Source organism: Myxocyprinus asiaticus, chromosome 16 (assembly GCF_019703515.2).
Source record: "Myxocyprinus asiaticus isolate MX2 ecotype Aquarium Trade chromosome 16, UBuf_Myxa_2, whole genome shotgun sequence".
Taxonomy (NCBI): domain Eukaryota; kingdom Metazoa; phylum Chordata; class Actinopteri; order Cypriniformes; family Catostomidae; genus Myxocyprinus; species Myxocyprinus asiaticus.
Window position 1 is genome coordinate 1,192,321 of NC_059359.1, and position 24,141 is coordinate 1,216,461.

A 24,141-nucleotide genomic window follows, 5' to 3' on the forward strand; every position below is an offset into this window, starting at 1 on the left:
AGAGAAATTGAAATGCTCATCGGTCAACGGATGTAGAAAGGAAGTCCCGCCTTACAGGTAAAAGAGCCAATCACCTTTTAGATATAGACATCGCCTGTCAATCAACTCGAGAACGCGCATGCGCATTAGCTATACAAGCCGGGAAAATTGCGTCTTTTAGCCTTATCTGGGATAAAGTATCCCAATTTATGATACCAATACTGTCATATTTTATTGCTGATTTGAAACATGTTCTTTGATAGTAATCTTGACCAACCGTTTCAGAGATTTCGGTGTTTCCCCATTCAAGTAGATAGGAGCTGCACTATCATGACTGGAAATAACCTCCCGAGAGCGTTCTAAACATGACCAACAGCGACTTGCAAGAAAGACTTTAATTAAATGTAGAAAAAAGGTAACAGTAGCCTATATGTTGGAGATGTAGTATAATAATGCTTTTAAATTGTGCTAGGTTGCTTGAAAATCATTACTATACTCGTTATTGTTATATGTTTACATTTGGAATATTATCGTTTGAATATTATCATTATATATTTACATTTTTAATAAGACAGTCAATATGAAACTACATGATATTCAACGTGATATGACATGGGGGGAAAGCAGGGCGGGGCTTGATTTCATCTGTCAGGAATTGATTAGGTGACTTAAAGTGACAGGTGGTCAGAGAGGAGGGGTTAAAAAATAAGAGGGCTTGGTGACATCAGACAAAAAGGAAAGTTGTTTTAGAGGCAGAGAAAGTTATTACTTTTCAACGAAAGTTTACAAGGACAAATATTAGTATTCTTTGAAATATCACGCACTGATGAATGGTTCACAAAGTATTTAAAAAAGTAAATAGACTCAGTTTACTTCTGAGGACTTGACAAGGACACCGATATATGCAAGGAGCCACAGGTTGTGCCTGACAGGTTGATCAGCCTAACTGACTCCACCAGGGTAAGTTTAGAGGTAGGTTTAAGGTTAGGGCCTCGTTAAACTGTCAGGCACATCCTGGGGCACCTTCCACCAATGGGCAACATGGACAGTGTGACTGGTGAAGCCAAACATTTCTGACACTCTCAGCATTCCTTCTAAAGCACGAGGGGGGACCCACAGTCATGTGTGAATGAACATTACACACCACAGTGCCACACAAACAGAAAGACAATGATAAAATATAGCACAGACAAAACAGTGAACAGATGGAGGAATGCAGTATATTCTTGCTCTGAATGGACAACTGGCAGCTCTTTTGTGCACCCTCTTTCCTCCAGTACTCTAGACAGTGTCAGTGACATAAATAATTTATGCCTGGTTGCAGAAAGATAACATAAACTGGCAACTGTCAAGTGAGGGCATTAGTGCCTATATGTTAGTTGTTTTGGTTCAGTGGGCTACAGAATACATTGTGTCTATGATTAGCATTCACGGGCTACTGTCAAGAAAAGACAAGAAAAACTTGCAGCATTGATGTTTTCCTGCTGAAGCACATCTGTTGACTTCCTGGCATTGAGTTCCCTCATAAAGGGCACTGAGACTCCTCCGGCATGTTGGCTAATGATACTGTAGTGCTGTAATATACTGCAGATAACAGCACAAAACTCCATTGTGAAGTGTGTAATTGCAGCACCCCTAGTGGCACCAAACGAAACTGTCAAAATAATCACTGTTTTCAAACTAGTTTCAAAAACTAATTTCTCTCTGGAGAAAAAATAATGGGATTTTTAAAATCTGCGACTCTGCTGTTGCGCTCTATTGCACACTTTTTTATACTCTCTACATACAGTACATGTAGTGTGCTCGGGTTTATCAGACAAAGATAAAGTTATCACAAGGATATGAAAGCAAAGGAAATCTGAACTGATATACTAATGCAAATGGCTTTGTGTTTTGAAGTTGGGAGATGCAAGCTGTGCATGAACTCTCAAGTGATTTCACTTGCAAAGTGAGTCGTTTTTCTAGTCTGTCCTGACAGTGAAGCTATTTGTCAAAAACGAGCATGTTATTCAGCTGTTTATTTGTGCTCAGCTGGTTTAAGAGACTTCAAAAATGTCAAAAAGAAGAGGCAACTGTGGTTTGACCAAACACTTTTATTAAAAACAGAATTATATATTATTTCATAGTTTTCATACAAAATCTGTCATTACATGTAATAGAAGTTTTAATATGGCAAATTACACAAGCATTTACCATTTTGTTTGGACTTACAATTATCTGAAGCATTTCAGTGATTTCTGATAAAGCATTTGTTTAATGCAACCCATGAGATATTTTGTCATTTGCCTGATCTAAGTATGATATATGGCATATTTGTTATGCAATCCAGAAATATTTTTATGTCAAAGTGGACAAGAATTACTAGAGACCAGAAATAAAACAGCACAGTTTGATATTTCAGTAATGTTGACATTCTTTTCTACTTACCCTGATTCAGATGGGTTCATTACTGCAATTACAATCACTGCATGAAGTTTAAAGGCAATTTCTGTCTCTATACACAACATAAAATTAATTTGTCTTCTTAAAAAAAGCTATGCTTGTCACACTGGATTTCTTCATAATGTTCAAACATCGTGAAGTCCGCACACCAAGTTTGCAGGCACTGAAATATCTGTGGGAAAAATAGTGAAAACATAAGGCTAAAGATTTGTTCAAATGAGCAAGAGTAAATAGTTTAGTGGCAAACCCCACTAAAAAGTCCCTCTAAAAGAAGAAACCCCTCATTATCAAGAAAATGAAGCTTTTCCCGCTTCAGAACGCTCTTAAAATGAGTAATAAGCCGCACCTTGACTCACTAACAGATACAACATGTCATCACTCATCCAGCAATTACCTCTAAAGATAAACACATTCATCAATCTTTTATCAAGTGACACTTCATTCAACTGTTGTATAAATCTGTACTCTACCTATTTTTTTGGGGTTGGGTAGATTCAGATTGTTCATGATTTTCTCAAACTCATCCATTGTTTTGGTCAGACGAGGGTTGAATTTCCTCTCTTCATCAACAGTGGACACTGTCTGACCTTCAGTGAGCAGACGACATCCAAACAGCGAAATAAATCATATAGAAAAGACACAATTGCATTCAAAGTCCTTGTAAGATGCAGATAAACACACACAGACACACAGACACACACACACACACACACATGCACACAGGCACAAAGACACACATACACACACACTCACACACACACAGACACAAACACACACACACAGAGACAGACACACACACACACACACACACACACACAAATACACACACTCATACAGACACACACACACACACACACACACACACACAGAGAGACAGACACACACACACACACACACACACACACACACACACACACACAGAGACAGACACACACACACACACACACACACACAGACACGCACACACAGACACGCACACAGGCACACAGACACATAGACACACACACTCACACACACACAGACACAAACAAACAGACACACGCTCACACAGACACACACACACACTCACACAGACACACAGACACACACACACACACACACAGACACACACACATACAGACACAGACACACACACACACAGACACACACACATACAGACACAGACACACACGCACGCACGCACACACTCACACACACACACACTCATGTTGGTGCAGCTATCATTATGAGGACTCTCCATAGACATAATGATTTTTATACTGTACAAACTATAGATTCTATCCCCTAACCCTAACCCTACCCCTAAACCTAACCCTCACACACACACACACACACACGCACGCACGCACGCACGCACGCACACACTCACACACACACACACACGTTGGTGCAGCTATCATTATGAGGACTCTCCATAGACATAATGATTTTTATACTGTACAAACTATAGATTCTATCCCCTAACCCTAACCCTACCCCTAAACCTAACCCTCACACACACACACACATTCACACACACACACACACACATGTTGGTGCAGCTATCATTATGAGGACTCTCCATAGACATAATGATTTTTATACTGTATGAACTATAGATTCTATCCCCTAACCCTAACCCTACCCCTAAACCTAACCCTCACAAAAAACTTTCTGCATTTTTACATTTTCAATAAAACATCGTTTAATATGATTTGAAGTGATTTGAATTATGGGGACACTAGAAATGTCCTCATAAACCACATTTATAGCATAATACCCTTGTAATTACCAGTTTATAACCTAAAAAAAATGTCCTCGTAAACCACTTAAACCTGCCCCCCCCCCACACACACTCACACACACACACTCACACACACACACACTCACACACACACACACACACACTCACACACACACACACACACACACACACACACACACACACACAGACACACACACAGACACACACACAAACACACACACACACAGACACACACAAACACGCACAGACACACATACACACACACACAGACAGACACACACACACACACAAAACACAAACAAACACACACAGACACACACACACACACACACACACACAAAAACACACAGACACACTTGTGATTGCATATTCTATATAAATGTGCCAAGTTGTTTGAGAACCATAAATAGCCAGCAGTTAGGCTAATAAACTATATGACTTAATGGAAAGCTACTGGAGGTGAAGTTACAATGATTTCACCAGGTAAAAGGGATTTTAGGCACTCCCTAAGTTGACCTGACTTGGGGTAAAATCCCAGTAACATACGGCCTCTCCTAGTTTATAGCTTCAGTAATAGTATAGCTTCATACCCTTGTAGTCATGTGCGGGATAGATGAAACAATGTCCAGGTAGCGTGAAAATCCTCTTATGAACAGACTCGTACAGTCTCTTTGGACACCCTGAAACACATAAGATGAAAAGCTTCACTGTATAGCCATCATGTGGACATTTGGAGTATTACAAAAACAAAGACAAACACATGGAGGAGCATGCATAAAAAAGGGATTGTTTCTGCCTTTTCAGTTGACTTAAAGGATTAGTTCACCCAAAAATGAAAATTCAGTTATTGTTTACTCACCCTTATGTTGTTATAACCCTATATGACTTTTCTTTACATACATACACACATACACACAGACACACACACACATACATACATACATACATAGTGCAAATCTAAATACAAATCTGTTATATACAGTGCAAGGGAATGTAATGGCAGAGGAGGTTGGATAAATATAAAAAGACTAGACTGTGAATTGCACATAGTTATTGCTCAATGGGGCAGTTTTAACTGTTCATGAGATGGATAGCACGAGGGAAAAAACTGTTCCTGTGCCTGACAGTTCTGGTGCTCAGAGCTCTGAAGCGTCGGCCAGAAGGCTGACAAATTCCTTGTTCAAAAATGTAGTGGGCAGGGTGAGTGGGGTCCAGAGTGATTTTTCCAGCCTTTTTCCTCACTCTGGAAGTGTACAGTTCTTGAAGGGAGAGCAGGGGGCAACCAATAATCCTCTCAGAGGTCCGAACTGTCCTTTGTAGTCTTCTGATGTCTGATTTCGTAGCTGAACCAAACCAGACAGTTATTGAAGTGCAGAGGACAGACTCAATGACTGCTGAGTAGAACTGTATCAGCAGCGCCTGTGGCAGGTTGAACTTCCTCAGCTGGCGAAGGAAGTACAACCTCTGCTGGGCCTTTTTCACAGTGGAGTCAATGTGTGTCTCCCACTTCAGGTCCTGTGAGATGGTAGTGCCCAGGAACCTGAATGACTCCACTGATGCCACAGTGCTATTTAGAATGGTGAGGGGGATCACCATTCCCGAAGCTCAGGGATCTGAACAGCTGTCGACTCTGCTCCGGGCTATGACCAACCCGAGTGTTGGGGTGTTCCTCCTAAAGTCCACAATCATATCCACTGTTCCAGGTTGTTTTGACTGGACCAGACAGCCAGCTGTTCAACCTCCCTTCTGTATGCAGACTCATCGTCATCTCGGATGAGGCCGATGACAGTGGTGTCATCTGCAAACTTCAGGAGCTTGACAGAGGGGTCCTTGGCGATGCAATTGTTGGTGTAGAGGGAGAAGAGTAGTGGGGAGAGCACACATCCCTGGGGGGCACCAGTGCTGATTGTACAGGTGCTGGAAGTGAGTTTCCCCTGTCTCACAAGCTGCTGCCTGTCTGTCAGAAAGCTGGTAATCCACTGACAGATAGACATGGGAACAGAGAGTTGGTGTAATTTATTCTGGAGTATAGCTGGGATGATGGTGTTGAAAGCCAAACTGAAGTCCACAAAAAGGATCCTTGCATATGTCCCCGGTCTGTCCAGATGTTGCAGGATATGATGCAATCCCATGTTGACTGCATCATCCACAGACCTGTTTGCTCAATAAGCAAATTGAAGTGGATCTAGAAAGGGTCCAGTTATGTTCTTCAGGTGGGCCAACACCAGTCTCTCAAATGATTTCATGACCACAGACATCAGGGTGACAGGTCTGTAGTCATTAAGTCCTGTGATTTTTTTTTTTTTTAAGCAGCATGGAACTTCACACTGCTCCAGTGATTTGTTGAAAATCAGTGTGAAGATGGGGGGCAGCTGGTTAGCACAGGATCTAAGACACAGGGGTGAAACACCATCTGGGCCCTGTGCTTTCCTTATCCTTTGTTTTCAAAAGACACAGCTCACATCATCTTCACAGATCTTAAGCGCAGGTTGAGTAGCAGGAGGGGGGAGGAGGGGGGTTGCAGGAGGTGTTGGTGTTTGTGTGAAGTGAAGGTCAGTGCAGGTGTGGGGTGTGAGATTGGGCCTTTCAAATCTGCAGTAGAACACATTCAGGTCATCAGCCAGTTGTTGGTCTATCACAGGGTTGGGGGTAGGAGTCCTGTAATTCGTAAGTTGTTTCATGCCACTCCACACTGATGCAGGGTCGTTAGCTGAAAATGAGTTTTTCAGCTTCTCAGAGTATCTTCTTTTAGCCACTCTGATTTCCTTAGTCAGTGTGTTTCTGGCCTGATTGTACAAAATTTTATATCCATCTCTGTAAGCATCCTCTTTGGCCTGACAAAGCTGTAAACTATGGTTTGTCGTTGTTGAACTTTAAATAAGTCCTAGTAGGAATGCACATATCCTCACAGAAACTGATATATGATGTAACAGTATCTGTGAGCTCATCCAGGTCTGTGGCTGCAGCCTCAAAAACACTCCAATCCGTACAATCAAAGCAGGCTTGTAGTTTCCGCTATGCTTCATTGGTCCATCCCTTTACAGTCCTTACTACAGGTTTAGCTGATTTTAGATTCTGTCAGTAGGTCGGAAGAAGATGAACCAGACAGTGATCAGAGAGTCCCAAAGCTGCTCTAGAGCGATATGCATCCTTTATTGTTGTGTAGCAATGACCAGTATGTTCCTGTCTCTGGTGGAGCATGTGATGTGCTGTTTGTATTTGGGCAGTTCACGTGTGAGATTTGCTTTGTTAAAACCTCCAAGAATAATAATAACTGAGTCCGGGTATTGTTGTTCTGTGTCTGATGCTTTGATCAGCCAATGTTGCATGTTTTTCAAACATCTATCATTTATCAAGATAAATATATATATATATATATATATATATATATATATATATATATATATATATATATATATATATATATTTTTTTTTTTTTTTTTTTTTTTCAGCCCTGTCAACTACACAATGATAGATATATTCAGTCAAAATATTTGGTTAAAAGTGTTATTATAATCCTAATAATCATCACCTTGCTGAAAGTCTGTCCGCCCGCAGCCCCGTATGAGGAGTGCATCACCAGTGAACGCCATACATAGATCTCCAGTGATGTACGTCACACATCCATCTGTGTGTCCCGGGGTCTCGCGCACCATCAGACACTGAAACAGATCAAAGGTTGAGGAGTAGATAAGAGTGATCAGACTATCAGCACTTTAATCATTAAATAACTGACCAGCCAATGACAATGCTGTAAAATATCATACTATCAATAAAATAGATGAACTCTAGCATGAAAAAACTGTGAATGTATATGCGGGTAAAACACACCTTAACCCTTTAAGTTCTAAAGGTGTTTATGAAGATTTCCTGTTTCAGTGGCATTCTCAAAATTAAAAGCTTATAAATTGTCAAAAAAAAAAAACAAAAAAAAAAAAACAAGGAGGGTCAAGTGTTTGGTGTCATTGTAAAGAAAACTTTTCCAATTTTTTAATGATATAGATTATGACACATTCTGCGACTCTCAGCCTAAGAAACTGCAGGAAAAAGATTGAGCCCAAAAAGTTTTTTATTATTATTTTTCTTAATTGACAATGACGTAAGGTGGCTCCAAAAAACTGCTTTTCTTTTGTTTCCAATCATGTCAACTGTATCTGAGACAAATGTTGTGTTGATACAACAAAGCAATCAAAGGTTATAGCATTAAAAATATAATTATCATAGTGTCCAAAAACTTCTCCAAGTGTCCAAAAGCCTCTCCAAACAAATAAAACATAATAATTGTATATAAGAACTAATTACACATACAAACACAACAATGACTAAAGGTTTGCATAGCATGCAGACATGATTTTAGTAATGAGATTTCACAGAATGAGTTTCATTCTGTGTCATTTGAGTCATCATTGAGTCTGTGTCATGTATTTGGCGCCATCTCCTGGTGGTCATATGTAACATTGTGCTTCATGTGGATTATCTAATGATCTATGCATCTGATTACCTTGTGTGTGGACTTATTTGAAAGATAATCACCTCCTCTAAGTAATAGTATGTGATATTTTATGTTCTGTTTATTTTTCATGATGTTTTAAGCGAAAACACGGCATATAAGCAACACCAACATAATTGTCAAAGACATATACTTAGCTATTACTCACTATATTTTTGTCTGTGAGTAAAACAAATAGGCTGGTTGTATTCTACTCTTTGAGAGCTTTCCAACAACATATGACACATTACTATTTGATCAGTTTGATATTTTCACTAATTACAATAATACGAACAGTGCAAAATCAAAACGGGACACTTCTGATTTGTCTGCAAATTTCAAAGCACTTGTTCAGTTTTGGTCATAATGCCTACATGCATTGTAAAATAGAGCTTCTAAGCTCAAATGATACCTATTTTGTGTTGGTCAAGACTGTAGATATTAATATTTTGACGATTATTTTTTTTCGCGGGCTCATCCGATCTTAAAGGGTTAAACTCTCTCAACAGCACTTATTTAACCTGGAAATATTCTTTTAAACATTCAAACATGATGAGAGAACTCATTACAATCTATCCCAAAATTTAATTCCAAATGTATCTAATACTTTGGCAATACTTCATACATGTTTTCCGAAAATGATTTGGTCTCCGTCAGAGAGCAGTATGTCTGCATTGGCTCCGCTGTGTTTGGAAATGGCACTCTTCAATCCAAACACATTCTTCTTCAGCCGTCCAGTGCCAGTGATGTGATCCGCATGACAGTGAGTATTCGCTGGAACAGACAGATCAGACAAACTCACTTTAATGTTGAGAATGAAGAATTGTTTCCATTAAAAAAATAAATGACTGAAATTAAATGAGTGCGCAGTCTGAATTTAATGTGATTGAAATCTTTCTGCACTAGGTAGGAAGTTTTGAGCTCTGAAAGTTACAGTATTTTTTACAGTCCAGTAAAAGCTTATCTCAAAAGACCAAGTTAAATTAGATTCCTCATGCTACAGGTATGAGCCTTTTTACAAGCTCAGAGAATAAAAGGAAATGTTTACCGGCCACTGTAAGTTTAAGGCCCAGTTCATTGATGAGCTTCAGGTCTCTGTCCACTGTTTCTAGTACAGGATCGATGAGTACGGCCTCTCTGGTGTCTGTATCGGCCAGCAGGTATGTGTATGTGCTGCTTTCAGCTTCAAACAACTACAGGAACATCAACACCAATATCAGTACAGTACAGTCAGAGTAAGTCAGCTAAATGTGTTGTGTATACCGTAACAGCATTCCATTCATGTCTCACTTCATCAACAAACTGCAAACTATTGTTACAATGTATCAGTGTTCTTGCCACATGCCACTAAACCTACCACAGTGATCAGAGTTCCCCACAAAATACTATTAAGTTACTGTTACTACAATAAAACTATTATTAGCTATTTTGTGCAGATCATCAAAGCACTAGTAGTAACAATAACTGTATTAACAATAACACTGGTTACAATGTTACATTACTGTAAGAGGAATTAGAGCTGGTAAACACATTTTAAGTGCTGAACTGACTGAATGTCATATGTCCCAAAAATATATTTTTGGATTATTAGGCATAAACAACATCTCTCTGAATGTCACTGCAATTACATAATAAAATATCAAAGCAAGTGTCATTTAATTTAAAGAAAGAGAGCACAGTTACATTTTGGCAATGTTTAGGTGTAAAAACAGTGCCAAAAGTGTAAGCAGGGGAAAAAAAAGGAATTCAGAAGAATACAGACCACATTTACTTTGTGTTAATATAAAATTACAGATTCACAGCACATGAATTACACTTATGCAAAGCATTAAAGTATTGCTAATATTTTCTACTTATTCTTGCAACTTGATTTACACCTTTACAAAACCTTCTGTGCACTCAAAACTATTTATAGGCACTATTTTACCTTCATACAGTTCCGTACCCTGAAAGAGCTGAACATTAACTAAATAAATAAACACACAAAACCATGCACTTGTCCCACTCATGTTAAATGAATACAAACCTAAAACGAGCATAAATGCTTAAATTGCATTTCCAGAGCATTTCCATGAGTTCTCTCACCTGTCTGAACAGCAGTCCACTGTAGAATCGGCGGGGACTTGGATGAATGTGAGAGATTCTGGTGCTCCATGACCGGAGTGTGACACTCACGGCTGGCTTCAGTTTGTTCAATAACACGACTGCACTCATTTCACTTCTCTGTGCACGACTAGTTCTCCGCCTTAAACCGGTATGGTGACAGTAACCTGAGGTCTGATAAGATCACTGTGTGATTGTGAAGACGACAATAAACACGCAGCTGTCAATCACTCTTCTGTTTACGCGTTGTTAGAGCTTATACAGATGTGACGTAATCATGCATGCGATAGCTTTATATAGTACTGTGGCATGGGGCGGCGGCGTGCTCATGTGTCTGTCTGGGAGAGAGAAAGAGGTTTAGGCTCCTCACCTGGGCTGTAATTACTCTAACACATGTCTCTCATTAGGCTATAGTAATGGAGGAGGGCCAGAGCGTCAGAGTGGGAGAGAGAGTGACCAGAAGGCACAAGAGAGAGTGACCAGTGATTTAGAGAGTGTTCCATTGAATCTACGAGTTTTTATGTTAGTTGACGGTTACTGTCGAGTGTGTGCCTATCATTGAAAAAACTGACCTTGAACCTGTTTCGTTGTCTCCTGACTCCTCCACTGCCCATGAACTCAACATTATCACAGTGGTGCTGAAAACCCAGCTTTGGAGGAGAACACCGTTATGGAGTCCCTACCTCTGGGCGAAGTCTTCAAGACCCTCGCCAGCATCCAGCACAATCAGCATCAAGCCCTCATGGAGGTACGCCTGAAGCAGGAACTGCGTTTCCAAGTCCTGCTCCAGGCACAAGCAGAGGACCAGGCAGGTGCTCTGGAGCCTGATTGCCAGAGAGGGGGCTGGCGCTGCGACCTCCCTGGAGGCCATCCCACCTGTGGCCCTGATGAAGATGGGGCCGGATGACGACCCGTGGAGGTATGGATGTGGCCTCCCGACCAGTGGGCGGCCCGCCTATTGCCCTTACTCTCCGGGGAGGCGCAGCTAGTGGCACAGCAACTCCTCGCCACTATCCTCCTTAATTACAACCATCTGAAGAAGGCCATTCAGCAACGGGTTGGTCGTAGCCCGGAGCAGAGTCAACAGCTTTTCAGATCCCTGAGCTTCGGGAAGCACGGCCGCCCATTTACGGCGGCGTACGCAAATGGTGTGCGTCGTGCCACGAATGCCAGTTAGTGAATCCACCAGCCACCCCAAAAGCACCATTGCGCCCTCTGCTGTTAATCGAGGTTCCCTTCGAGAGAATTGGCATGGACAAATGGGGGGGGGGGGGAGTAGGCAGGCCAGATGTTGCCCCAGCCTGAGTCGGTGGTGGAGGTATGTTGCATGGGGGGGCGTGGTCATGTGTCTGTCTGCAGGAGAGGGAAAACAGTTTAGGCTCATCACCTGGGCTGTAATTATTCTAACACCTGTCTCTCATTATAGTGGTGGAGGGAGACCAGAGCGTCAGTATGGGAGAGAGATTGACCAGAAGGCACAAGAGAGAGTGACCAGTGATTCTGAGAGTGTTCCATTGAATCTACGAGTTTTTATGTTAGTTGATGGTTACAGTCGAGTGTGTGCCTATTATTAAAAAAACTGACCTTGAACCTGTTTCGTTGTCTCCTGACTCCTCCATTGCCCACGAACTCAACATTATCACAAGTACATATGTACATGAACAAATGACTTCACACATTCATTTCACATTCATTATGACTCTTGCACAGTATTATAATTTTTTTATTGATGTATTTACCCAACAGACACTGCCTTTTGTTGCACCTCTGTGACTCATGTCAGAGCTATTAAAGTCATCATGTGCAGGTCTGCACGTACACTGAACGTTTAGTTCAGATCATATTACAAGTTTCATGCAATCAGTTATTTAAAAACAAAATACTGAATGACACTGTTTTTCAAAATCCACTATCCTGTGTGGGAACAATCGAGACTGCCTCTTCATTTTCTTCCTGAAATAAAAGAAAAATAAATAAATGTGAATGGATATTGGATTTATAGACTTGAGTATGGACTTTTTATGGATTAAGAATTAAAGGAAAGTTCTGTGTTCAAAACAAGTTTAGCCTTATTAACAACATTTGTGACATGTTTTTTTGAAAGTCTATGTGAGGCATTAAAGCAAAAATGTGCAGCTCATACTTTTGTTAACATACTTTTTTTTTTATCCCCTTTTCTCCCCAATTTGGAATGCCCAATTCCCACTACTTAGTAGGTCCTCGTGGTGGTGCGGTTACTCACCTCAATCCGGGTGGCGGAGGATGAATCTCAGTTGCCTCCGCTTCTGAGACCGTCAATCCGCGCATCTTATCACGTGACTCGTTGTGCATGACACCGCGGAGACTCGCAGCATGTGGAGGCTCATGCTACTCTCCACGATCCACACACAACTTACCACACGCCCCATTGAGAGAGAGAACCACTAATCACGACCACGAGGAGGTTACCCCATGTGACTCTACCCTCCCTAGCAACCGGGCCAATTTGGTTGCTTAGGAGACCTGGCTGGAGTCACTCAGCACACCCTGGATTCGCACTCGTGACTCCAGGGGTGATAGTCAGCGTCAATACTCGCTGAGCTACCCAGGCTACCTGTTAAAGTACTTCTAAGAATTTTTCTGAACAAAATGTGTTATATTTGAGCTGTAAAGTTGTCTAAATCTTCCATTTTGAGGTGGGACCACTGAACCCTTTGGATTTTTGACTGTATAAACAGTCCCTTTTTTGGTATCCTTGTGCATATTATGCAGAAGTTACCATGTGTACTGGCTTTAAATGGTCTTGACACGAGTTTTGAACTTGTGTCAAAGTAAGCAATTGTATCACACCAGTCTCATGTTTTACAGTCAAACATTTTTTTCAGTGGTAATCAATACCACAGATGTTGTGAATGGAGCTCAACCATGAACATTCCCTTAACCCTTATGTTCTGTTCTGGCACTTTTGTCCAATTTGATCCCTTTTTTTATATACTATATAAAAATGGCATCCTTCATCGGAGTGGTCTGGGTCATTGTGACATTTCCTGTTTTAACCACTTAAATGCAAAAAAACAAAAAACGAAAACGAAATACTAAAAAGATTCCATTAAGTTTAGGTGGCCACAGACGCCAACTAACACCCCTGGAGTTGCGAGTTCGAATCCAGGGTGTGCTCAGTGACTCCGCCATCCGGACTGAGGTGTCACTGCGCCACCACGAGGAATTAAAGCACACTGGGAATTGGGCATGCCAAATTGGGGAGAATCGTAATCGTAATGATCCTGGACAAACACAAAAACACACAAAAACTAAACGTTTGACCCCACTTTGGGAAGAGTTTACCCTCCCAGGCAAAATATTGCAATTTTTCTTTTGTTTGTTTTGGAAACATTTATATTCTCATGTAAAACCATTTTCTCAAAGCTCTGAGCTTATTAAATGATGTTTGCAAAATAATTGATAGATAAAATAATTTTTCTAAGTCTTCTCTTTGTAACACCATGGTCAGGTTTGACTGTACATTGAGCACTACATGTGGTTATCAGGGTTGGGGAGTAACGGAATACATGTAACGGGAATAAGTATTTAAAATACAAAATATTAGTAACTGTATTCCACTACAGCTACAATTTAAATAGTTGGAAATCAGAATACAGATACATTCAAAAATGATTTTGATTACTGAAGAGATTACTTGTCATTTGTTTCATTTAATATTTAGTCTATTAAGTTGGAAAACATTTATCCGTATAAACTATGTGATCCAAGGAGCGCATGAACAGCCGTGAAACACTTTCTTATGATGTGTTACATTCATACGAGCAGACAGAGGGCGCTTTTACACTGTTATGAGTGAAATGTTGGAATGGTGGATGTTCATGGAGGAGACGCTTGATAACGCTGAACTGACCACCTGTACGCTAATCTTCAACATGTTTTACACTGAACAATCCTTTTGGAATGAACTATGTGTGGAGTTTACTACGATAAAATTGTTGTTTTATAAGAGAAGTCACGGATAATTTTGTGAAAGGTAGGTGTCAGTTTACGGCTCTCCCCATTCATTTGAATGGTATCCGCAAACAGTGACTTACTGTCGTAACACACTAGTTGACCGTTACGCTCTCTCCAATGTTAAAACGTGGAGGTTGCTATCTCTGTTGTGTACACTCTGTGTGGTTTTGAAGTTATTTTGGAGCAGCAGAAAAATTTAACCTTGTGTAAAATGTCATGTGAACATTTAGCTTTATGCTAAGCTAAAATGCTATTTCTAGCCCTTTTACATGCATGTTACCAGCCATGATTATATATATATATTTTTATAAAGAAAATCCACACTCGATCATACAGATATTTACCTAGTATCATACAGATATTTTTTTCTCCAGTAAGATATTAGGGCAAAGATATACTGCTGATTTTTTATTTTCACTGAGATTTTTTTTTTTTCCTGTAATAAATATCTGAAAAAAAAAAAAAAAAAGTTTAAAACAAGATAAATTCACTTTGCATAAGATATTTAGGCTTTTTCAGAAAATGTAGTTTTGATATAAGTGTATTTTTTCTTTCTGTACTGGCAGATGTTTTTTCACATGTTATTAAAAAATCTGCCAGTGCTGAAGAAGTAATCCAAAGTATTGAGATTACATTAGTGACCTTGAGTAATCTAACGGAATACGTTACAAATGACATTTTACAGCATGTATTCTGTAATCTGTAGTGGAATACATTTTAAAAGTAACCTTACCAACCCTGGGCATTATTGCAAAAACTGAATATTGTGGCTTAAAAAAAAAAAGCTACACTTTGACAAATAATTGTCTTGTATTATACCTAAATATGTCTAAATGTATAACATGTGATAATGTCAATAATTTAAGTTACAGCAGTGGATTACAGACACCATTCAACAATAAGGGGAACACTGTGGCCACCTACAGGCTATACTTATCATTGCAATGAAATTGTCAAATCTCTGTCATGTTTTTTCCAGCAGATGGCGGCAGACACTCCTAATGCATGACACATAGCAGTCTTTGCATACATTTTCAACTTTGCTTTTTTAATGAATTGAAGGTAAAAAAAAAGTTAAGTGGAGCTAATGGAGTTCTAAATCCCTAAAGTCCTCACCAAAATGCAAAAAGGTGTTTATATCTATGAAATAGTTAGTTTAGAGGTGTGACAAACCAAATATGTAAATAAATGTGTTATCACGTATTTTGGAAAAGACAGATTACACGAAGACTGTTCCAGACAGTTTTGTTCGGAAACAGTATGAGTGTTACTCCAATATGAACAGAACACAAGGGTTAACAATTATTATTTTGTTGATGTTGTTTTCTCACATACATTGATGTATTGATCAATCCATTGCAAAAGTTGAGTGGTCCGAGTGTAAACGCCTGGTTTGTTGGGTCTTCCACAGCCTTCTCCCCAACTCACCACGCCCGCCAACCTCCAATCACCCTCCGCAGTTTTACACACCAGAGGACCACCACTGTCACCCTGACAAACATTCAACCACTTACACACCAACCAAACTAACCGACCTCTGATGTCAAAAGGACACAAGTTTGCACCAAAAGTTTAGTGTGAAACACCTGGATATTGATACCTGACAAGAGTCCACACCTCCCTCCATAAGGCCAGCACAAAGCATTCTGGGAGTGAGGAGGGCACCGTACACAAACGGCTGTGAGCACATCGACTGATCGATCACCTGAACCAGAGCCTGTCTCAAATGTGTGGAAACTGACCCTGTGTGAGGGAGTAAACAGTATACTGAGCCCTAAACGCATTGGATTGGTGATGAAGCATACCATAATGAGAGCATAGAAGGCATTTAAACACCTCACAATACTGTAAACATTATCTGCACTCACCCCCTTCATGAGTGTAACCCCAACCAGTTACCCAGCACGAGGAACCAGGCAGAAAGGACTCTCTCAGACGTGGTAAACACACGGGTCGCACTCCATCTAAACAACATTCAACACATCTGTTTTCAATCACAAAGGAACTTCAGGACATTTCATTTCCCATTAAATTAGAGAGATTTAAACCTTTTTCTTTAAAACTGGTTTAAAGAAAAATCATTTATTTTTGGTACTTTCAAATGTGTTTTATGTATAGATTTGACTGTTTTAGCCTTCAGACCCAGACTTTCAATATTAAACTATGAAAATACATTATAAAAATACTAATTATTACATGTTTCAAATTATGATCATCTAAACAAAGAGTGAAATAAACATCATTTGTGTGTTGCTTTGCCCATGTTCTGCTGCCAATAAAAAGGCCACTCTTTGAGGGTTCACTCTTCAGTCCTCTTAAAAATATCCAAACTCACATCTTTTTCACTTCAGCCACAAACAAACAAATAAAAGTATAAACAAAGAGAACAAAACGTTGACATTGCACCTGTCCACTGTGTACCTGTTTTTGTCTGCTTTGTGATGGGACTCTTTTTGGTCTATTTGGAATTACACAAAAGTGAAATTAAAGCGAATCTAGAACGCACAGACAGGACAGGGCACCGCACATATCCTTGGAATAGACCCATTTTTACTATAAATTCTCCTCCCTGTCCAATAAGTGGCGATACACATGAAGAATGCAAAAAAAGTCTTAAATATTGTTCTGTTTCACACCCACACCAATCATATAGCTTCTGAGGACATGTATTTAATCACTGGAGTTGACTGGAGTACTTTTATGCTGCCTTTATGTGCTTTCTGGAGCTTCATAGTTCTGGTAACCATTCACTTGCATTGTATGGACCAACAGAGCTGAAATATTCTTCTAAAAACCTTAATTTGTGTTCTGCAGAAGAAAGAAAGTCATACACATCTGGGATGGCATGAGGGAGAGTAAATGATGAGAGAATTTTCATTTTTATGTGAGCTGTCCCTTTAAGACCAAGTGGTCTAAGAGCTTTGCTGGTTAGCATGCTCCAGTTAGCCCCTGCTGGTAGATGCTGTAACTACACCATTATGGGGGGGGAAAGCAACTTTCTCAATTGATGGACATTCAAGTAATTGATGTATTCTGATGTAACTGTGTATTCTGATGGAATACATTTATGCAAGCAACATTTATATTGCAAAAAATTAAAGGATTAGTTCACTCAAAAATGAAAATTCAGTCATTGTTTACTCACCCCTGTGTTGTTATATCTCTATATGATAAAATGTTGTGCTCAGTGATGTCATACAATGGCAGTTTATGGTGACCACCTCTTCAAGCTTCAAAAGAACACAAAAGTATAATTCAGAAGTCTAATAAATTATTCATGAGACTCATGATTGTTATGAAAGCATACGATAAGATTTGGTGAGAAACAAACTGAAATCGAATGTGTTATTTAGTGAAAATGTTCACTGACCGTTGATCTCCTGTGCGAGTTCATGATAGGACACGAGAGCAACAGTTCACGCAGCCCCTTGCAACATTGGGGCGTTCAAGCGAAAACTCGTTTTATCTAAAAACAGGTCCTCCACAGCGATAGTGACAACAGAACACAGCTGCACACAAAACAGAGAACAGAACTTACTAAACATGTCTGAAGAGTGTGTAGTAGAAGAATTGATGCATTTCTATGCCCAGCCTTATTTTTGTGAACATTTTTGGACTGGTGCCAGTTCACAGCGGACGGAGTTACTCGTGCATTGCCGAAAATAGAAAACAAGCGATCAATAGAATGTACTGTCACTCGTCACTGCTGGTTAGGACAAAAACTCTGATTACCATAGAAAATATACCTTTTATCGCGTCGTTTGCCATCAGTTTAGGACACGGTGTGATTGTGGCTGCCTGTAGCTCTCCTCTAAAAATAAGGCTGGGCATAGAAATGCATCAATTCTTCGACTATAAACTCTTCAGACATGTTTAGTAAGTTCTGTTCTCTGTTTTGTGCAGCTGTGTTGTGTTCTGTTGTGACTATCGCTGTGGAGGACCTGTTTTTAGATAAAACGAGTTTTCACTTGAACGCCCCAATGACGTGAGGGGGCTGCGTGAACTGTTGCTCTCGTGTCCTATCATGAACGCACACAGGAGATCAACGGTCAGTGAACATTTTCACTAAATAACACATTCGATTTCAGTTTGTTTCTCATCAAATCTTATCGTATGCTTTCATAACAATCATGAGTCTCATGAATAATTTATTAGACTTCTGAATTATACTTTTGTGTTCTTTTGAAGCTTGAAGAGGTGGTCACCATAAACTGCCATTGTATGACATCACTGAGCACAACATTTTGTGTTCAGAAAAAGAAAGAAAGTCATATAGGGTTATAACAACACAGGGGTGAGTAAACAATGACTGCATTTTCCTTTTTGGGTGAACTAGTCCTTTAATAATATTATGTGTTGTTCTGTTCTGCCCGGTCGGGCCGTTCAAACAGACAGAATGCAATTCTGATTGGTGCGGCAGATATGACAAACTTTTACAACATACCTCCCATCTCCATCTCCGACTGGGTCTGCAGCAGGCAAAGGTCGTAGTCATTGGTGACCTCTGAGTAAAGGGGGTGTGGGAATATTTTCAGTATTTTGTAGCGTTTACCTTGAGTCAAATCTGATAGACTGACAGTATCAATCACAACTACCCACTGATACTCTGTCATCATGTTATATCTGAGAAATAAGACATAAAGAATGGAGTATAAACAAGACGTGCATCTCCTGAAGGATATAGCAATGTTAAAATATAATGTAGTTAAAGAATAATGTTAAAGTTTAGGTCCTCACTGTACAAAGCAGTGTGCGGCAGTGATGACCCATCGAGAGGTCACAATAGCCCCTCCACACACGTGTTTGCCCTGCCAGTGTAAACTGGTCTGCCACCCCCACTGGTCCTTCACAGCCTCCGTACCACCAATAATCCGCATCCCACGAGACGTGTCGTTCACTGCTGCGGAGCAATCTATGAGATTTTCTGCAGGTAAAGACACAATACAAAGATTTCAGCCGTCCAAACATCATGTTTATGTCAAACAGACTGATTATACCTGAGGAAACGTTGACTGTGTGATTAACGGGATATTTCACTGAATAGAAGGGCATTGGTGTGACGGTGCAGTTCCGTGCACCACCAGCAGGTGTGGCAATTTCTTGCGCATTGGTTGGGAAACACACGAACTTCACTAATGAGGAAAAGCATCATGTTATCTGTCTGTTTCATGTTATGATTCATTAATTACTGTAAAAAGATAATTTGCATAAAAAAAAGATTAATTCATATACATGCGGTTAGGGTTAGGTTAGGTTAGGTTAGGGTTAGGTTAAGTTTAGGGTCAGTGTTAGGGTTAGGGTTAGGTTAGGTTAGGGTTAGGGTTAGGTTAGGTTTAGGGTCAGTGTTAGGGTTAGGGTTAGGTTAGGGTTAGGTTAGGTTAGGTTAGGGTTAGGGTTAGGTTAGGTTTAGGGTCAGTGTTAGGGTTAGGTTAGGTTAGGTTAGGGTTAGGTTAGGTTAGGTTAGGTTAGGGTTAGGTTAAGTTTAGGGTCAGTGTTAGGGTTAGGGTTAGGTTAGGTTAGGTTAGGTTAGGGTTAGGTTAAGTTTAGGGTCAGTGTTAGGGTTAGGGTTAGGTTAGGTTAGGTTAGGTTAGGTTAGGGTTAGGGTTAGGGTTAGGTTAGGTTTAGGGTCAGTGTTAGGGTTAGGGTTAGGTTAGGTTAGGTTAGGGTTAGGTAGGGTTTGGTTAGGTTAGGTTTAGGTTAAGTGTTAGGTTAGGGTTAGGGTTAGGTTAGGGTTAGTGTTAGGTTAGGGTTAGGTTAGGTTAGGGTTAGGTTTAGTGTTAGGTTAGGGTTAGGTTAGGTTTAGGGTCAGTGTTAGGGTTAGGGTTAGGTTAGGTTAGGTTAGCGTTAGGTAGGGTTTGGTTAGGTTAGGTTTAGGGTTAGTGTTAGGTTTGGGTTAGGTTAGGGTTAGTGTTAGGTTAGGATAGGTTAGGATTAGGGTTAGGGTTAGGTTAATGTTAGTGTTAGGGTTAGGGTTAGCTTAGGGTTAGGGTTAAAGTTAAGGTTAGACTTAGGGTTAGGGTTAGGTTAGGGTTAGGCTAGGGTTAGGGTTGGGTTAGGTTAGGTTAGAGTTAGGTTTAGGGTTAGTTTAGGGTTAGGGTTAGGGTTAGTTTAGGTTTAGGGTTATGGTTACCCTAACCCTAACCCATCATTTCATATTGATTTTTTTCACATTCAAAATATGTTTTTAGAGTGAATCTCCCATTGTGTACCTGTGATGGCGATGCAGACGGTGATGATGACTGTGAGAATTAGAGTCATGATTAACACCAGACGTGATGAACATGATGAAAAGAATCTAAAGCCAGATGTTTCCGCTATAATAAAACAGAACGTTTCAGAATTTGATGCATTCAGTTCAATTATGTATGTATCAGTGTTATGATTGTTGATCAAAACTAAATGAAAACATTTTCATTAACTGAAATAAAAATAAAAACTGACATGACTTGAAAAAGCTGAAACTACACACTTAATGTCTGTAATTTTAATGGTAAAAGAATGTAAAAATGCAACAGTAAAGAAAAAATTAATTGGTTAAATACGGTAAAAAATTACAATATATTTAACAAAACAATACATGTAATTGTAGGGTAAATTATTTTTTTTTTAGATGTAAGAAGAATGATTTTACCGTATAATTCACGGTAAAATGTATATTATTTTTAACAAGAGAATACATATGCTTTTACGGTAAACTATTGTTAAAGTTACGGTGAAAAACAATAATCGGACTTTCACGTTAGTCTATCATGTTGCAAATATATATATATATATATATATATATATATATATATATATATATATATATATATATATATGAAAATAAAAGCTTTTGTAATTAAATGTGTACATGTCATTTATTTCTACACTTGCCATCATATTTAAATCATATCTATGAATTTCTTCTCCCTATTTGGTGAATTATTATTGTTGTTGGGAAACTATTAATTATAATAATAACTATAAAACCAGCAATGATAATTGATGATGATAATAATGATAATAAAAATGATTGAATATTAATTACCCATCTGGCCAACAGCAAGGTTTGGCAGCAAACCTCAGAAAACCATTCACAAAACCAACAGCATTATTAACTTTCTTCAAAGCTTATTTTGAATGTTTCTGATCTTTCTCTATGTCTCAAGGGGCTGGATGTTCTGACATCACAATTCATGAGTGCCTTCTCACATGTAACGAACATCGCGTAAATGTGGCAACGTTTTTGCTAATTAAAATAATGTGGTTCAGCACACGTATTTCACTCAAGTATGTTTTTGGCTAGATACTTGGACTTTTAATTGAGTAAAATTGTCACTCAAGTATAATTTCTGAGTACTTTTTATACCAATGGTATTAATTATATGCTGCATTTTCGCTTATAACTTAATTAAAAAAAACAGAACATAAAATATCACATTCCATTACTTAGAGGAGGTGATTATCTTTCAAACGAGTCCACACACAAGATAATCAGATGTATAGATCATTAGATAATCCACATGAAGCACAATGTTACATATGACCACCAGGAGATGGCGCCAAATACATGACACAGACTCAATGATGACTCAAATGACACAGAATGAAACTCATTCAGTGAAATCTCATTACTAAAATCATGTCTTCATGCTATGCAAACCTTTAGTCATTGTTGTGTTTGTCAGAATGTATCATAATCTATATAATTAAATACCAAACACTTGACCCTCCTTGTTTATTTAATCGAGTTATAAGCCTTTAATTTTAGGTATGCCAGTGAAACTGGAAATCTTTAGAGCTTAAAGGGTTATTGTAGTTTGGTGATGTTTATTGCATTATTTTAGTGTCACATGTGTTACCCTGATGGTGTTTTGTGTTTGTGTCTCTACATGTATTAATTACTGATCCAGTAAGGGTTACTCTTGATGGACTTTTGTAGTTACTATGGTGATTAACAATATATTTTAAAGTGAAAAGTAGACTTTTATAGTACCAGACGGTTAGTATATCAAATTTATATAATTTAATAATATAAACGGTAGTGAACCGTAAAATATAAAGGCATCCAAAATATATTCCATAAAGCCTGAAACATGATCACTGTATTTTTTATGGTAAATTTCTGGCAACCATAGCTGCCTGTATTTTACCATAAAAAAAAAAAAAAAAAAAAAAAAATATATATATATATATATATATATATATATATATATATATATATATATATATATATATATATTTAATTTACAGTGTAAATTAAAATATTTTACAAATGTAAATAATACAAGTAAATGCTTTAGCAGCCATTAAAATACTAAAACTAAAATATATAGAAAAAACTAAATTAACAACCCAAAACTATAATAACCCTGGTATGTACAGTATACAATGTGTGTATGTGTGTATGTGTGTATATATATATATATATATATATATATATATAATGTACCCATGGACTTTTTTAAAATCAATATCAAGATTTTGGCCTGTTAATAAATTGTCATCATTTTAATCACTTTTTTACATTCACTAGTTCATTTTAAAGGTGCACTTAGTCATTTTTTGTTTATGTCATCTTGGACTTACGCTGACATCTAGTGGTGTGGATGCAGCATCATTCAAACACAATAGTTTTCAGTTACCGATGCCATTGTAGAAATTCACTATTCACAGTCAGCCATGAGTAACTTAATCCATGAGTGAAAGTGTCCAATAACAGGGCAGTTACTGAGATTAAGCAAGTAGTATTCGGCTGGTCATGTGATCATAACATGGCCGCCCCCATGAGGAGACCCTCTCCATGTAGAATAAAACAGCATTTATAAGGTTACTGATGCTCGTGAGCTATCTCTTACCTGTTTCATCTTTGGAGTTGTTCTTAGAAACAGCAATGATAATGCCTCCCTCCTGTGAGTTGATCTGTTCTTGTTTTGAAAGGTCTTTCAGGTCAGTGAGGGATAACAAGTTGCTGTTAGGTTGGTGGGCAAGAGGGGATACCCGGTGTAGATGGGGCATGAGTGCTGACAGTGTGTACAAGGGTAATTCAGAAACCCCCAGCAACTCAACACAAGCAGGAGAGATGTGTTGATCTGAGTGAACGTGCGGGAGACACCGAGAGATCAGTATGGAGTCACTTCTTGTTTCACACAGCGAGAGCGCTGGCGTCTGAGGGCACATGTCTGTGGGATTCTGTGAAACTGAGCTTGTCGTCGTAACTCCAGGTGTGTCATTCGTGAATGCAACTGTGAGTACAGACACGGACAGCAGATCGGGAGGAAAGCAGCTGGATGTATGAGATGTTTGGAAGGACTGTGGAGACTCACACTTGTCCTTTGCTGGACTGATTTCATAGAAACCCTAAATATTACGAAAAGATCACTGGTAAATTTTCAAATATTGTCTTTAA

General features: G+C 39.0%; 2 protein-coding genes across 2 annotated transcripts; both read right to left on the bottom strand.

The window, feature by feature from the left end:
- Window positions 1-2,062: 2,062 nt before the first annotated feature.
- LOC127453665 (persulfide dioxygenase ETHE1, mitochondrial-like) lies at window positions 2,063-10,966 on the bottom strand. Its single transcript, XM_051720230.1, has 7 exons — window positions 10,740-10,966; window positions 9,703-9,847; window positions 9,280-9,428; window positions 7,698-7,827; window positions 4,756-4,845; window positions 2,892-3,008; window positions 2,063-2,593 (listed from the first exon to the last, which is right to left on the bottom strand). Exons 1-7 carry the CDS (start codon window positions 10,866-10,868, stop codon window positions 2,547-2,549), a joined length of 807 nt encoding a protein of 268 aa, XP_051576190.1. The 5' UTR covers window positions 10,869-10,966; the 3' UTR covers window positions 2,063-2,546.
- A 1,534-nt stretch (window positions 10,967-12,500) lies between these two features.
- Window positions 12,501-23,912, bottom strand: LOC127454539 (transmembrane protease serine 6-like). The gene is made up of 9 exons (XM_051721838.1): window positions 23,591-23,912; window positions 20,963-21,067; window positions 19,751-19,885; window positions 19,491-19,677; window positions 19,198-19,376; window positions 16,622-16,717; window positions 16,354-16,496; window positions 16,089-16,244; window positions 12,501-12,710 (listed from the first exon to the last, which is right to left on the bottom strand). The coding sequence occupies exons 1-9, from the start codon at window positions 23,910-23,912 to the stop codon at window positions 12,657-12,659; spliced, it is 1,377 nt and encodes a 458-aa protein (XP_051577798.1). The 3' UTR covers window positions 12,501-12,656.
- Window positions 23,913-24,141: the final 229 nt, after the last annotated feature.

Bases quoted from the DNA above. Each gene is read 5' to 3' on its own strand.
- LOC127453665 (XM_051720230.1), bottom strand. From the start codon at position 10,868: ATGAGTGCAGTCGTGTTATTGAACAAACTGAAGCCAGCCGTGAGTGTC. The intron at 9,848-10,739 runs GTGAGAGAACTC...ATGTTCCTGTAG, and splicing joins GTGGACTGCTGTTCAGACAG to TTGTTTGAAGCTGAAAGCAG. The intron at 2,594-2,891 runs GTAGAGTACAGA...TTTTTCCCACAG, and splicing joins ACCCAACCCCAAAAAAATAG to ATATTTCAGTGCCTGCAAAC.
- LOC127454539 (XM_051721838.1), bottom strand. From the start codon at position 23,912: ATGTGCCCTCAGACGCCAGCGCTCTCGCTGTGTGAAACAAGAAGTGAC. The intron at 19,886-20,962 runs GTACACAATGGG...TTTCCTCATTAG, and splicing joins CGTCTGCATCGCCATCACAG to TGAAGTTCGTGTGTTTCCCA. The intron at 16,245-16,353 runs GTATCAATATCC...AATGTTTGTCAG, and splicing joins GAGGTGTGGACTCTTGTCAG to GGTGACAGTGGTGGTCCTCT.